Source organism: Mytilus californianus, unplaced genomic scaffold (genome assembly GCF_021869535.1).
Source record: "Mytilus californianus isolate M0D057914Y unplaced genomic scaffold, xbMytCali1.0.p SCAF_1, whole genome shotgun sequence".
Classification (NCBI taxonomy): domain Eukaryota; kingdom Metazoa; phylum Mollusca; class Bivalvia; order Mytilida; family Mytilidae; genus Mytilus; species Mytilus californianus.
This window is the reverse complement of record NW_026262581.1, coordinates 71,473,736-71,491,191: the sequence shown is the minus strand read 5'-3', so window position 1 is coordinate 71,491,191 and position 17,456 is coordinate 71,473,736. Positions and strand designations below refer to the sequence as shown.

The following is a 17,456-nucleotide window of genomic DNA, read 5'->3' as shown; positions in this document are numbered from 1 at the left end:
TGTAAACTTATTTGGGTGTTTTTTTCGGATTTTTGTGAGATTTTGTACCCTTACAGAACACGTCAATCTGCATCCAAGTATGGAAAAGGATATATTTACATTAAATTTATATCAATCAAACATTTGTGAAGAAGATCTATTAATGCATAACATATCTAAATACAGAGATGTACTATGATGCCAATAAGACAACGATCCACAAAAGGATGAGGATATACATGTATCTGTTCTTATGACAAATTTTTTTCTTGGGCCAAATGAAAATTCTCGTATATCAACTTTTTAAACCTCGACTCATTATTAGAATATTCAACTGTAATTTGTTAAAAAAATAAAATAATTAAGGTTCGACCTTCTTCAAATATATCCGTTTTGTCAAATACAACTACCAGAATTTTCTCTCTTAAATACTATGAACCATAGCATATATTATATTAGTCCCTAATACATGCTCAAAATATTTGTTTCTTCTCCAAAGGCATATATGTAGCGGTTATACATGAACTTCAAAGAACAGCACTAAGCGGCCGTCTTCTGATCTTATTGTAGGCTTATTGTAGTTCGTATTTTACGTAACAGCCAACAGAAGTTAATAAATGTTCTAAACTCTAAAACCCATTTGTAATATAAACAACAAAACCTGAGGAACTCGAATACAATTAAAGTGGATCAATACCAGGTGCATCGACAGAGCAAGCGTCTCCTGATAAGCATGTATCACCCGACATTCAGACTCTGTAAAAGATGTCACGATAGAGTTAAGCACTAAATAGGTTAATTTTCAGATCATATGTTTTAAGATCGTGTTCCAAGCACAACTGTTAGGATTAACAATAAAAGCAATATTCTTTGATCTATTACAGTTATTTCCTCGTATGTACTTTAAAAGATTATCTTCTCAGATACACCCACTCAATGTCCTTTTCTTTTCCAATGAATTATTCTACGTTTGCTTGCCCCACCATGGTATGTATGAATTAATTCAATCGTGAATACTAATTGTAACTTGAATATAGACATGCAATTTGCCCACTTTAGAGTAGATATCTTGCAGTATAACCTTTAAGGGATTTATAAAAGAAAACATACATTCAGTGTCGTATTTTGCTACACTCGTCAAAAATATTTTGGTATTTATCTGAAAAAAAAACTGGACCAGGTCCTGTCATTGGGTTTACTTTAGTTATTACTCACCTATAAATGATGTGTTTAACAAATATAACTTTAATAGTGTTTCTCCATTCAGTTTTGTCATTTCAGCACACAACTCTGCCTTCTCCGTCCTATTTCCACAGACATCCGCATACATATTGTGCAAGGCTATTGCTAATGCATACACTGCATTATAAATAAATTGGACTTTACTCTCCTGCTTGTACACAGAAAGTGACAATTGTTCTTTTCCAGTGCAAAACTTGGCCAACGGATTAGTTATAGGATGGGTAACATTAGGCCAACTACACTTATGAACTTTTGCCCAGTATTCCCTAAACCAAGGATTTCTTTTATTGTCCTGTGGGTTTAATTTAAAGAAGTACTTGTCGAATTCTGGTAGAAAAGTAGATTGTAATTCTAAAGTCAATGCTCCTTCAGCCGCTCTTTCATGATCTGCCACAGCAGCAGTTTGCTGACCCCAACCGTCAGCGGCTATCCAATAAAACCGACCATACATATTTTTCTCATGAACAGCTCTTAAAATACCTTTTGCATCTTCCTGTCTAAGGAATAAGATGATAACTTTGGCATTTTCAGGTGAGGCTGCTAATTTTTGAACTGCTTCAATATACGAATTCTTATTAGCATTGGAATTTATTTTGATTGACTCTGAAATGCAAATATTCCTCGCATTAGCTTCCTCTACAAATGCTTCAATACCGGAAACTCCGTATTCTCCTTCTGATGCCACTGTGGATACGTATGTCCAATTGAACTTTGACACAATGTCAACCATAGCCTTGGCTTGAAAATTATCTGGTGGGACTGTTCTAATGAAATAGTCATAACGCTTTTTATCACTTAATCTTGCACTTGTGGATGCATAACTTATTTGTGGGATTTTGAATAACCGTAATAAATTCGCAACTTGCTCAGAAACAGAGCTATACGAACCACCGATAACACCTGCTATAGCTTTAGGTGTTTTATTTGCCTTTGCAAGGGATCCATCTTCACACCGGAAGTCGGAAGCATCAAGAGATGTAAAAGTTCCGCGTATAAACTCCAACGATCTATCTAATGCAATTGTTTCCCTTGCACACGTGTCAAATATTTCGGTTCCGATTCGAATTCCAGGAAGAATGTTTTGATCTAAATTTATTTCATCCAAAGTAAAGAGCATGGCTTCTAACCTTTGAATACCACGGTCAGGATTAATCGCACCACAAGTTCCGTCTACACCCTTCTGATGAACAGGAAAAAGTCCACCAAAAAGAAATCTCCCCGGTATCGTTGCCGATCGTACTGATTGAGTCACAGCTGTGCCATGTAGTATGCAAATACAGTTAAAAAACACTGTAATCTGTATCAATTTCCAATGTTCTCGGCCAGAGCGTTGTACGATGAAAGATGTCGCCATCCTCCGTCCATTACTGGTGCGTTATTATTGTAATATCCCAACAAATATCATTAGTGCTATCAATCAGCTCCATAATGTGACTTATAAACCCATCAACAATAAACTGTTACTACACCATTATCCTGTTCTCTGAAAAGGACAAATTGCATCATTATAGATTTATATTGAAAATAATTTGCTACTATAACGGACTAGAAGAAGTGATGATGGAATTTTTCGCTACTGCTTATACCTCATTCATATCAGAATGAGGAGTATTTATCAGATTAAATAACCAATTTTGTCACAGAACCAAGCAGAAAATTCTCTAATGTAGGCATCCCATCTGTCAGAAGTGACAAATTCTCACGCCATCACTATCACAACCCGACACATGGATTGGAAAAAGTGTTTTGTCTAGATAAATGTCACAAAAACATTGGAAGAATGCAAACTTTACATAAAATTTATAAATTGTACTGGAATAAAGCCACATACCACTGATGATAGAGCGCTGAAATCTACAAGATTATGTTGATCTTAACAAATTACAAATGAAAAGCAAAGAAGATACGTCACACAATCTAGACATGATTACAATTTAATCAGAACATGACATGAGAATTCTCTCAACTTAATGAATTTTGAAAATCTAGGTTATTTTTATAACAAATAAATTTAAAAAAATATAAAAAATAAATGAAGTAAGGTTCTGTGTTCCTTCTCATATTCGTCTTTTGAAGTCAAGCGTGAAATTTCAAACTATTTCAAATATTTTCGTTAAAAAAACGGAATTGTAGTAAAGTATCTGACGCATGCAACCAAACTGCTCTTCCATTTAAGTCAAACAAAATTAACATTAAATTTCCACTTATTCATGTCAACACAGTTTTTGTACAAGAAAAAAAAATCGTGGTAGGGTTAAACTGATTTTACGCCACTGGTCGTCCGAAAACATCATCTCATAATTATGAGATCCTTTAATATAACGTATAAAAGTGAATAAAATAATCTTTATTAATGCGATTCTTTTCATCATAACGATACCATTCCTGGGTTGCAGTTAGTAACTTCCGAAGATTTTTTCCTCAAAATAAGATACAAAACTTTTTAGAATTTGTTGAAAATATAAAATGTTAAACGAAAATGATAATTTACCAAGTAAACACGATATGTTCTCATTGTATATTTAGATCATCTATCAGCAAATCCATTTATATTATTTATCGTAAATGATTTAAAGTGAATATAGGGTGTAAATAATTCTTTCTCTAATTCTTAACCCATAATTGTTTTTGTTAAGCTTTCTTTAACTGAAAGACATCTCCAAGCCTTGTTTATAGTGTTTGATTTAATGTCTTTTACAAGACGTCTTTGTAAATTGTCATTACGGAACTGGTTACAGTATACATTTCACCAATATTTGCGCTGGGCAGACTATTGTGTATATATATGAACACATTTATCAAAAGCAAGCACGTGGATGTGCTGGAGTTTCTATTGGGAGAAGAATTAAATAATTTTACACTCGACAGAATGCTGCAACTCGACCATTAAACTCGAGAAATGGAAAGCTACAAATATATATATAGACATGACCAGAGGGAGACAGCATGCTATAAAAATCAATTATATGTCCATTATGTCAGTTGGGATGGTTAATGATTTAACTATTATGTAGAAGTGACAATATACTTGTAGCATTAGTTTATTTATAGGTTTGCTCCGTTCTCTTAGCTGCTACAGATGGATTATTCAATTCGATAATCTACAAAATAAAAGCGCAAACTGAGCAATTTTCAATTAGTAGTAGTATTAGAACAAAAAGATGTACATGTAGCATGATTGCCAATGAGACAGCTATCAATAGACTATAGGAATAGCAAGTCATCGTAAGGCCTTCAATAATAAGCTTTTAAAACCTACACCTTATACAGTAAGCTATAAAGAGCATGGTATGACATAAAAAGAGGCAGAAGATATCAAAGGGACATTCAAAACTCAAAATTTCAGATAAAATGACAACACCATGGCAATAAACCCCGAAAAACGGTGAAAGGACAAACAAGTACACACCATTACATAGAAACTAAAGACTAAGCAACATGAAGCCCTCCAAACACTTGGTGAACATAATATGAAACAATTAAACAAACCAGTGTCTGAGTTATCTTACACCAATGAACGAAAACAAATGTTGCATACAGCAACCAAAGACAACAACTATATGTACTTAGTAAATCACAACAGCTATAGCCAACAACGTATGTCCTTGTTAACGATAGTATACCAATGGTTCAAAATGAGTGTATGAATTCAATTGATTTGTACATATAGCGTTCAAGTTATATATCCATTATAGTTTGAACTCAAACTACAAGGGCTGTGTGGGAAGAGAGAATGATTTGTCTTTTTAAAGATATGATTATACAAGGAAATGCAGGATAAACGCCAATGAGATAACAATAAGTTACAGCTAGTGCTTTAGTTTGATTTAGTTTTCATCATTCGCCATGTTCAAAACAGAAAAATATTTATAACGACCTTGATATTGTGAATAAAATGATATGTTGCAAAATGTCAATCGGACGAACAACGACAACAACCTCCCTCAAAAAAACTCTTGAGGTCACAATTCGTTCATCTGATTTATTGTATATGTTTGAACCCTGAAAGGTCATCTTAAATGACATTATCGTTTAAATTGAAAAAATGTTTTAAATTAGTGATAATGATTTCAGTCATATCCTAACGAAGGACAGTCGTAAATAAGATAAATTAGAGTTGTTTAATCAAATAAAAATTGTTTATAATTTTGGAATTATTGTAATTTGTTATATATTATCTTTATCTAAGCAAATTTTATTTGGCAATTTTGTCATTTAAATGTGACCTTAAATTTCTGACAGAGTAGCGATAAATAAATTATGCACAGTCCAGAGGGTAAGATTTATGAACGAAATCAGAGCTGTATGAAAAACAAAAAACAAAACATTAAAAAGGATCAAAACGACGCTGAAAAAAAGAGGAATTCAGCTGCATAAAAGTCATAACATTATCTCTAGCTTTCTTTAGATCACCTATCATACAACTATTAAACAACAACATATCTGTATATGAGATCTCGCCTTACATTCATAAAATAATTAAGAACGAGTATCGTACTCCGACTTAATAAATTAAAATATTGTATTTGGCGTTTCGAGCTTGAATGTTTGGTCCCCCGACAACTGAGTAAAGTTAACTTTTATGACCGAATCCTTATAAGTATGTCGATAAGAGAATTTTCTCCAGGTTTGTTTTTGTAACCCATCGTACAACAATAAAACCATTTAGATTTTTATAGGAGAGTCATACTCTTGTTATATTAAAATTTTGTCTTTGGCAATTCATAATTTTACTATAACAACTCTTATGAATTGCCAAAGACAAAATCTTAATATAATACAATTTAGCTATCAGCTACAAAAACATTTTTGATGGCGTCTTTGTTAGATTAGTTTGCTAGATTAATTTGTATGCATGTTCGTTTGAATTTTGTTTTAGTCAGTTGTGTTTTATGTCTGTGATGTATATGAACACAGGTAACCAATTATTGTCACGTTAATCTATTATGTCAGTTGCTCACCCAATTTAGTCAATATAACGGAACAATAAAAAAACTGTCATACAAGTGGGAGGTTCAGCTAGCTGTAAAACCAGGTTAAACCCACCATTTTCTTTGAGATATGCCTGACTGTACCAAGTCAGGAATATTACAGTTGTTTTCCATTCGGACTGTTGGTTGATAAAGTCTTAACGTTTGATTTTGTCAATTTTTATGGACTTCCTATTTTGAATTTACATTGAAGCTCGGTATTTTTGTTATACTCTTTAATACACCGTTTCGATAATATAAATATATTATTTGTGTAGCTCGTCCCAAAGTTCTGATGAGTTCTATCAGGTAAATTCCATCATACGTCATGCCATTTTATGTCTTATCCGTGATATTTGTAAAGTCTAGGCACACATAATCCTAAGATTGGCAGGATTGCTTAATGTGTTATACACCAACACGACGACTTGTAACATATGACATATCCACGGCACATGTTGTATCGATTATCGGATTTTCTGCATCTTGGATATGTAAAATATCAGCTGCGATTCACAATATGAAGCTTTTTGTCGAGTTCATAAAGGGTGCATCTTGTGTCGAACAGATGATTTTCACCATATCAGACATATCAATAAAATACATGCGATTTTTCTCATTTTCACATATTCTTTATTGATGCTTTTATAAATTTTGATCTCTTTTTAAAAATGTCTTTCCAGAAGGCTATTATATCGTATGTCAACCGAGTTAAAGGTATAAGAGAACATGATACGGATGGTTAATCATCGACCTATATTATAAACAGCAAAATCATGCAACGAAGAAACAATCATTAGAGAACGCAATATTTCAAATACATATAACAAATATAAAAATATGGAGATGTAGTATGATTGCCAATATAGACATTATCTACAAAAGACCAAAGTACAAATATTTCAGCAAATATAAAACTGTTTTTCGTTGATAAACAAAGTAAATGGAAGAACTATTATTTATTTTCTGTCATTAAGATTTCCATTTCCTTAAGTACCTTGTTGACTTACAGAAGTTTTGTTTTAAATTGTTATTTTAACGAATTGATACTTCCAAACAGAAAAGAAACTAATATTTCATTTCATTAAGTGGCAAGACATTAAATCACTATTATCTCGACAACGTTGTGTTTTTATATGACGAATTACAAAAACGTTTCAATCTTGAATTGTTTAAGGGTATTTTGCATTGAATTCAGTTTATGGTTGAAATTTAATAATGTTAATGTCTCGACGCTGTTTTCATTGTTAGGTTAAATGTATGAGCAAATTTCTGAATGCTTTAACAGGCATTACAGTTTTTGAACTGTTTATTGGATAATGGCAACATGCATGTTCAATTTATACAACAAAATGACAAATTGCAGGTTCTACTACCAGGATTGGCAAATTTGAGATTGCAACTAAACTAAATTGTCTAAGTTTGTTGTACTATAAGGATCACCGCACCTTCAAATGCTGGACACTTACTATAAGACCTGAGTAAAGTATTATATTGTTTCGACATATAATAATAATTGTAGCACAATTTTAACTTGAAAGCCCAGGGATGTAAGTTTTATTTTCGCTTTTTACTTAAGACTTGAGAACAAAACCTCATCGAAGGTACCAGTCTTATAGTCGTGTTTGTCAGACGCTCGTTTTGTCTACAAAAGACTCATCAGTGACACGTACGTCACTGCTTCGCTAAAATGTTGAAAGTAAAATTATCTGACTTGGGCTACTAAACCAAACCAGCAGTTAATATATTTAAAACCATATTCACATGGTTGGAAATAACTTACCAAATTGTTAAAAATACATGCATCAGCTTCAAAATACATTTTACATCTTTATTATGTCCGAATACCCCTCTGCAATTTAATCCAGATTATTTAGAGCTCATCTTTTATATGGAGTTTAAGAAAACGTTTTGCAATAACGTTATGTTGCATTCAAAATTAATGTTTGTGGAAGTATTTCTAAAGTATTGCGTGAATCTTTCAATCGTTAACTTAGTAACATGTGAAACATAAAATTGAGAATGGAAATGGGGAATGTATCAAAGAGACAACAACCCGACCACAGAACAGACAACAGCAGAAGGCCACCAACAGGTCTTCAATGAAGCGAGAAATTCCCGCACCCGGAGGCGTCCTTCAGCTGGCCCCTAAACAAATATATATACTAGTTCAGTGATAATGAACGCCATACTAAACTCCAAATTGTACACAAGAAACTAAAATTAAAAATAATACAAGACTAACAAAGGCTAGAGGCTCCTGACTTGGGACAGGCGCAAAAATGCGGCGGAGTTAAACATGTTTATGAGATCTCAACCCTCCCCCTATACCTCTAGCCAATGTAGAAAAGTAAACGCATAACAATACGCACATTAAAATTCAGTTCAAGAGAAGTCCGAGTCTGATGTCAGAAGATGTAACCAAAGAAAATAAACAAAATGACAATAATACATAAATAACAACAGACTACTAGCAGTTAACTGACATGCCAGCTCCAGACTTCGATTAAACTGATTGAAAGATTATGTCTTCATCATATAAATATCAGGCACAATCCTTCCCGTTAGGGGTTTAGTATCATACCATCATAACATATATGAGAAGAACATAACCCGTGTCATGCCAACAACTGGTTTTTAAATAAATGTGTTTAGTGCCGATGCAAAGACCCTATAAGTGAATCAATATTAACGCCAAAATATGCAATCTTTAATGACCTGACAACAGTATCGTAACTATATCCCTTCTTAATAAGTCTATTTAAAGGTTTTGTTAGTTTCAGAGGTGAATACTGACATTTTTGTGCTTTATAAAGAATATTTCCATAAAAAATTGGATGTGAAATACCTGAACGTATAAGAAGTCTGCATGTTGAGCTATATTTACGAATGATGTCCTTATACCGATGATAAAATTTAGTAAATGTTTTGACTAGTTTGTGATATCGAAAACCCTGGTGTAATAATTTTTCAGTAATACATAAATTTCTCTCGTTAAAATCTAAAACATTGTTACATACACGAGCGAATCGTACAAGTTGAGATATATAAACACCGTAAGATGGTGACAAGGGAACGTCACCATCTAAAAATGGATAATTAACGATAGGAAATGAAAAAATCATCTCTTTTATCATATATTTTAGTATTAAGCTTTCCGTTAATGATATAGATATCAAGATCGAGGAAAGGGCAGTGGTCATTGTTAGTATTAGCTTTATTTAAAGTAAGTTCAACAGGATAAATTTCTTTAGTATACATACTGAAGTCGTCATTATTGAGAGCCAAAATATCATCCAAATATCTAAAAGTATTATTAAATTTGTGTATCAGATGTTGTTTCGATGGGTCTTTACTGATTTTTGTCATAAATTGTAACTCATAGCAATAAAAAAAAAGGTCCGCAATAAGTGGTGCACAGTTAGTCCCCATTGGAATTCCGATAACCTGACGATATACGGAATCTCCAAAGCGAACAAAAATGTTATCTAGTAAAAATTCAAGGGCATATATAGTATCAAAGCATGTCCAATTGACATAGTTTTTTTTGTTTATTGCTACTAAAAAATGACCTAAAAGAGTTTGAACATATATATTCACATTCTGACTTTTTAAATGCCCATTTAATTAGGTGTGTGAATTTTTTCTTAATGAGAATGTGAGGCAATGTGGTATATAGGGTAGAAAAATCAAAACTTTGAACAGATTCAAAATCACCAATATATGCATGCAATTTATCAAGTACTTCCAACGAGTTCTTGACACTCCAAAAGTAATTAATTCCACTATTTTCGAAGGCCTTATTTGAACAATTTATTATCAGGTTTTTGATTGTACCAAGTGTACTGGTAAGAAAAATAGACAATTTAGTAGTGGAACAATGGCTTGAAGACGAAATGAATCTATATTTGTAAGGTGTTTTGTGTAGCTTCGGAAGCCAATACATAGTTGGGACTTTCATTGTATTTGGTTCTGCTTGTAAAGCGGTAGCTAAAAGTTTATGTTTGTTACAGATGTCGTTTTCTGAAAATGGAGTCAGTTGGAATGTTGGTGAATTGGTGATTTCTTTTTTCAGAACCTCAATGTAAAATTTACGTCAAACAATAATAATATTATTAGCAGCTTTATCGGCCGGGACAAAAACAAATTCCTTGGCTAGTTCTTTTAGTTTATGTTTGATACGAGAAATAGGTTTATTGTGGTTATTGTTAAGAGTAAAATGTTCTTTAAAATGTTGAATACGTATATCAACTATGTTCATTACTGATTTAAAAAAAGAGTCCAAAGATTTTTTGTCAGCTTTTTCCCGTTTTATCCATTTCAAACAGTAAGTATGGAGTGAGTCGTGGATGATATTACGACACTCATTCCAATTAATAATTGACGGGGGACGATATTTAGGTCCTTTACTGAGGAATGATTTTAACTCTCGGTCTTGAACGATGTTAAGATCTCCTGTTATAACATGGGAAATGGGTCCATAAATGTATTCGGAATTACTGCAATTACATGAAGTAGGTGTATTTTCACTGATATTAACATCTTTACACAATTGGCTATAATTAAACACAAATTTCCGGGTAGATTTCTTGTAAATATAACAAATAAGAGGGAGCTCAGTATTATCAAAATATCCCGGAATTTGTTCTTTAACAGAATGGTCGTTAAAAATACCGGCAATATTTACAAAATCAAAAACTTTATTGACATACTTTATTTTAATAAACTGTTTTTTATGATCTTCAGGGCGATCAATTTTGGGAAACAGTTTAGAATAACAATATGCCATTATAATTTGAACGATTTCATACTTAGGACTGCTATATGAAATTGTGTTGCAATCCTCTAAAATTTTATTTAACTTATTAACCGGTAATGAACAGAGCTTTGTTAACAAATAATGTCTGCCGTTGTTTTTTGAAATAGAAATTAGGTCCGAAATATTGGTATGATTGGTCCGAAATCAGTTTACTTTAACTAGTAATTGCCAAAATTATCTTTTAAAATTTCAGTAGCTATAACTCAGCATTAAAATAAATATTTGTGGTTCATATGTTTTTAATGTAGACTATATTTTTAGCATAATTATCTTGGTCTTAAAAATGTTTACATAAGCCATTCTCTCCACACAGTTATGTAATTATTTCATATAATAGATTATTTCACCTGTTGCAGGTAAATAAATGATTGATTAAAATCATCAAAGTTTTTTTTAAAAAGTAGTGCACTGATTTTAAATCCCATTACACATGGAAGATTAGGAACATTCCCAATAGATCATACCAGTAGACATTAAATACACCAAGCCTCATTTTCTAGTCTTTAATCTACAGTAACTTTTGTCAGATATGCGGAATCCTCTGGTTTGTCCATGTAGTGCTATTAAAATTTTTGCCCGCAAACCCCTACCTTTCTTTTCATAATATTATAACATATAGTTTAAGAAGCCGTTTTTAAAAAACTTATAAAATACTTGTAATTTTTCAAAGTTTTTAAAAGAATACAGATGTCAATGTTAAATGTAAGAAAAATCTAGAGAGAATCATTTCCCGCCAAATTTTCAATGGCTCATATCTCAAAAACAAGGACATGGACCTTTCTTTTTTCTTTTTTTCTTTTGCTTTGTTAGTTCCGTTATGTATATACTATCAATTTATAACAGTCTTTTATTTTGAAACAAACGAGCGAACAGTACATCCTTAAGGACAAAAAATGGAATAAAGTTAAACAAAATGCGGTTTGAAAAGCGTCCCCGTCGGACATCATCGTGATATCAGCATAAAATCTGATAAAGAATTTGTAATTACTTCCCAATTACAACTTGATGAATATACAACTTGTGTTTTGGAGCATTTGAAACTGTTCAAGATACGGAAGAATATTTAATCCTTGGAGTGAAAAATATTAAATTTGACGAACATACTTCTAATCAGACATAAACTTTGCCTGAATAATAACGATCAATTTAACGACATGGGAATGTCAAAAGTCATCTCTAAAGATTGCATGTAATTTTAAAGGTTAGAAATAATCCGTTGCACTTTTCACACTTACAAAAATTCAAATAAAAGTCAATTTATATTTGAAAATCATGCCCACATCTCTTTATCGGATTTAGCGATTTAACTGTCCGAGTAATAGAAACATCTTGTTGCACAAGACTAACTGCTCATGTTACTTCACCCAATGTAATTGAGAGGCATTATGGTAACCTACTGACCAAATATCTAAATGATTGCGCTTATTGCTACTTGTTGTGGATGGATATATCTGGCATCAAAGGACACAAATGATACAAATATTTCGTAAAAATGTATATTTAATCAATTTTGTTTCACAGAAAAAAAACACAATTGCATTGAACAATCTACGGTACCTGCAGGGGTTCGATTGTACATTATCTTAGATAGATTGAGTGAAGCTATGAATGTCTGAATATATCTGCTTCTATAGCATATCTAGAAAGGTTGTGCATCTGAAACTCTACGAAAAAGCGTTGCAGGTTTTTGTTTCCTTTTTTTTCCCATACTAAGTAACACTTATTATTTTGTATTTAATGGTTCAACTTGACTTAATTTACATTTACTTATGTGAAATTGGGTACCCCACATGACGAATGGCAGTAAAATATTTGTTAAAATAACGTTAACGATAAACATTTACTCCCTTTGACGCTAACACTATCTACAAAATGAGATTTGACGAATGATGATAAAAAAGTAAGGCTCATTTGACGTTAACGGTAGCGAAAAACGGACCTTGACGGTAAAGGGCATTCATACCTTCTTACATTTGGACGCAAATACGAGTAAAATGTTGTTTTGAAGGGACATAAATACATACTATAGTTAGGTTAACAGAAGTTGCAATTCAGTATATTGGTTAATTTGATGCCTTAACATCGAGTGAGGAAGCTTCCACAAAAAGCAATTTCGCATTCTCAATTAAAAAGAACTGGCTTAAATTTTTTTCACTTGATGAATAGAAACTTCCCCCTGTGATTTAATTACAAGTAAATTACACGCTTCCATTCTATCACAAACGTTGGTAATAAACCTGACGAAAATTTACTGTTTTAAATTTGCTGTTGAAAATTTAAAAGCAAAAAATCATTACCTTAATTTCTTTAGTGCAAATTAAAATGTCCCATAATTACAAACCCTTTATGCCTTATGGAAGGGATAATTAATTCTACGGCCGATGCAGCCATACATAGCATCAACAACTCTTAACGTTACAAAAAGTTTATTTAGATTTTACTTAATAAAGCATTTGGCGAGTAGAACTTGCACCATTTATATTCGGAGTTCAAACGAGATTATGCCATCAATTGTAATGACCATTTACAGTCAAACAGTAAGAATGGGTAACGGAAAGAATTAAAATACAGTTTAAGAAAATCCTTTATTTCGGAGATGCATGTACCTGATAATGTGGAAATTAATTCAATATCAAATTAACTGTGCGAGAATTTTTTTTAGTGATGGCCATTAGTGTATCAATCTTGCTATGCAATTCGAAAATGACAAAAAGGGGTGATGGTTTCACAGAAAATTATCTTGAATTATATACATAATCAAATTAAAGAAAGCAATCATGAACGTACAGGGCATTCGTTTATTAAGTACAAAACTTCAATGTTCATGAAAATGATTTCGATTTATTATAATATTATGATATTTTTTTGGCATATATTGCTGCCGAAAGAAAAATTACATTTATTTATTAGCTGAAGTTGAAAAGTGTAAAATTCCCGGAATGCATTTATTGAAACGGTTAATTGATACATTGAATTGTTCAGGTCGTAACACAAAGACGACCAGAAATAAAATTTTATCAGTAGCAATTTTAGCTGTTATGATGGTAGAAAACAAAACTGAGATGAATATTATAACTTTGAAAAAGAGTAGATATAAAGTAAAATAATCTTTTAACAATAGTTTCTGTATTCGTAGGATATTGTCTATATAAAACAATTGTAAGGTACTTAGACTTACACATCAAAACATTGCTGACAACATGATTCTATGGAATGATGTAACCTTTTAATAAAACATCATTAACTTTATCTGAATTGAACAAATAACGAATAACTGTTCAATAAAATCAACACCGACTTTGTTACAACATCTGAAAGATTCATATAAAACCGCTATTAATTCTCAAGGCGTTTTTGAGATGTACATCAAAACGTCAAGTTTTCTTAAAGAATGCAATAAGCAAGACCGTTGGGTGTTATAAACTTGTTCAAGTTAATGTTGTATGCACGATAAAGGTGTCTAAGCAGTAAACATGCACGCTGAAACATCTAAAGTGATTGTCCCTTAAGACTGGAAAGCTATAGATCAGCATATAACATGTGAATTCCAAAAACATGACGGCGATTAATATAAAAATAAGGAAGTTTGATACTTAATGTGACAAATGTCCACCAAAGACCAAAAGGCAAGAATCTGTAACAACTACAGGTCACCACGCAGCTTATCAATGAGCAAAAATTCATACTGATAGTAAGCTATGACAAACTTCGTGATATCAGAATGAAAAACCAATTCGGAAGGAAAACTATAAATTTGCTTTTTTGAAAAAGCAATCCGCGAACAAAACAAATTTATGAACAGACAGAAACCAACGATTAGAATATGATGGGATTGAACCTGTTGGTGGGCGCTTTAACCTCCCCTTATACAACATAGGTCATAACAGTCATAACAGTCATAAAAGTTAAACATGACAAAAAAGATGAGAAAAATTAGTCGCCAACATCTTGGGACGAGGAAGTGAAAAAGCAAAGGACTTACAAGAATCATCATATGATTCAAATACATTGGTAAACAATCATTTTCCTCGCCGATCCTTGTCATACAGTACTATTATACAACATTACTACAGATTCCTAATATTGGCAATTCATTATAGCAGAGTACCATATTACATTTGTATTAACTTTGCATTTCCAAGTCGGGGATTTCATATTTTTATATATTATTAAACGTAAAACGCGAATAAATGCTTACTGAGTGGTAAATTGCATTTGTTTATGATACACTTTTAAGAAAAGTCAATGTGATATTTACTATAGACAATTTTGCTAATAATATCAGAAGAGATACGGCCTATACAATGTGTTTGTTTCGATCACAGGGCTGAGGGTTGACGAAAGCTAGTGAAATTAGAATATTTAAGAATTATACTTCAAAGATTTTTAGACTATATCCATTTTATCAAAATAACATAGCGCTATATATTGCTGTTAACGAAACCTCTGATACAATATTGCATATCTGTGAAATGTTTGCATCGAAGACAATCGGTCTAGAGTGAAATTAAATCCGAAGCATTGGTCCGTATGGAAAGTCTTAAAACCAAATGGGACAACAAAAATTATATATATAGTGAAAAAACAACAACAACACCATGACCAGTAGAATGACAACCACTACTTCACAAAACTCTACACAGAAAGCAGACGATTGAATCCCACAAAAACAGGAATAAAGAAGAGTGAAAGAAAAGAAAGTGTTTATTTCATCAAATGAAATTTTTCAGACTCCAAAATATTCATATTTCAACGTACATGTTAGAACTGTATTGCTATTCGAGAAATAATGAAACCCATCTGCAAAATATATTTATTATATCGAGTCTGCAAGACATGTGCGTATGTATAGTATACGGCCATAGGAAGAATTAGCAAAATAACTTGTTTTTATTCTCCGTCTGATTAACCAATATACAATATATGTACATTGTTGGAAAATATAAAATTTATTTGTATGAGCTTAAGAAACAGGACGAAAAGCGAGGCTCGCCGAGCTTTTCTCCTGTTTCGTAGCGAGTACAAATAAATTTTATATTTTCCGACAATGTACATATATTGTTTTTATCCTGAAATTTACATCCAACACTTGAAACATTAGTTGTTAAAATCTAAATCATTGTCTCTAATTTTTCAAAGAAATCGACATAGTTTAAACGCGGACCGCGAAGAGGACCCCAAAAATGAACTGGTACGCAAAAAGAAATATCCACATTACCGCTTGCTCAACATGGAAGCGGGGTAACAGGAGACTGTATTTGTACAAGTACAAATAAAGCAAACATTTATTTGTGTACCTGTTATTTGTACAATAGTTAACTGATTGCAGAATAAAGTGTGAACGGCAACAGTTAGCATCATATATGACTTCCTTGACAATTCAAGTTGATGATGTTATATTGCATTTCTTAACAATTTAATTGTCCTTATTTTCATTAAGGTGGTATGCTAGCAAGAAAACTATTCACCAAAGACAAAATACAAGGATTGTACACAACTACTGGTAACAGTATGGACTTCAACAAAAATCAAAACCTTTTACAAACTTTTAAGAGAAAGCGGGGTCTTACTTACAATAGAACAATTCTTTGTGAAGTGAATTTATAGTACATGTAACTTGTAGAATTTGTATTATCTCTAAAACGGTTTATATTACACTGATTATTAATTTAGAACAATGCGCCATAAATCAAAGGAAAAGAAATCTTTATTTACTTTTCAAATGTAGTTTGTTAAAAATGTGTTAGAAGAAGTGAAAGTACAATGATCAGATTCGTGAACTTTGCAAAGAAATGGATATTTTCAGTGGAATATATTTTGAATTGTAATGATATTTTTTCGTGTTTGATTGTATACATCTCTGAACATATTCACTAAGTTAAAAGATAAATAAATAAAACATGACATTAATTGTAAATCTTTATGATAAAGAACCACGGGAGGTAATATTAAAACATGTACTTTGGCGTGTTAAACTCCGGTAAGAATATTTGCATTGTATAAGCAATCCTACAACAATGTTTTTATGCCGTACTGATGAAGGTTAGAACACGTGTCAGTCGCACTAAAATCGGTATCATACGTACTTCAGTTGAATATTCCGTGATGCATTTTGTAATAATTTAATTTTGTCAATGTATGTGTTGTTTCCTTCGACAGTCAGATCTACACTTTGTCGTTCAAACTGTTGTGGTGTAGCATTCATTGTCTGGATACAAATACATAAAAACGTTTAGAAAATATACTAAGTATGGGATATCTAATTTATAGCGGAATATGCTACAATTTTTTAAATAATAATTCATACATGTCCATTGACAAATTTCAAAGTTCATGGCGATGGTTAATTGGATGGTGTCCAGTGACAAGCATATATATGCACCAAATTTTCATTTCTTTATACTGATAAGAGCCAACACAATGGTATCGACCAAGTGTTAGTAAAA

The 17,456-nt window shown here is 32.1% G+C and overlaps 1 protein-coding gene across 2 annotated transcripts in view; it reads right to left on the bottom strand.

Annotated features, from left to right (window-relative positions):
- LOC127723520 (metabotropic glutamate receptor-like) overlaps positions 1–17,456 on the bottom strand; it is a 69,372-nt gene that overhangs the window by 27,478 nt on the left and 24,438 nt on the right. The window contains exon 2 of one of the 2 annotated variants that reach the window (XM_052230162.1): positions 1,195–2,704. In XM_052230162.1, coding sequence (XP_052086122.1) covers positions 1,195–2,575 — 1,381 coding nt within the window. In that variant the 5' untranslated portion in view covers positions 2,576–2,704. Of the gene's footprint in view, positions 1–1,186; positions 2,705–17,456 lie in introns of those variants that run through there. The other variant, XM_052230170.1, reaches the window with a different exon arrangement.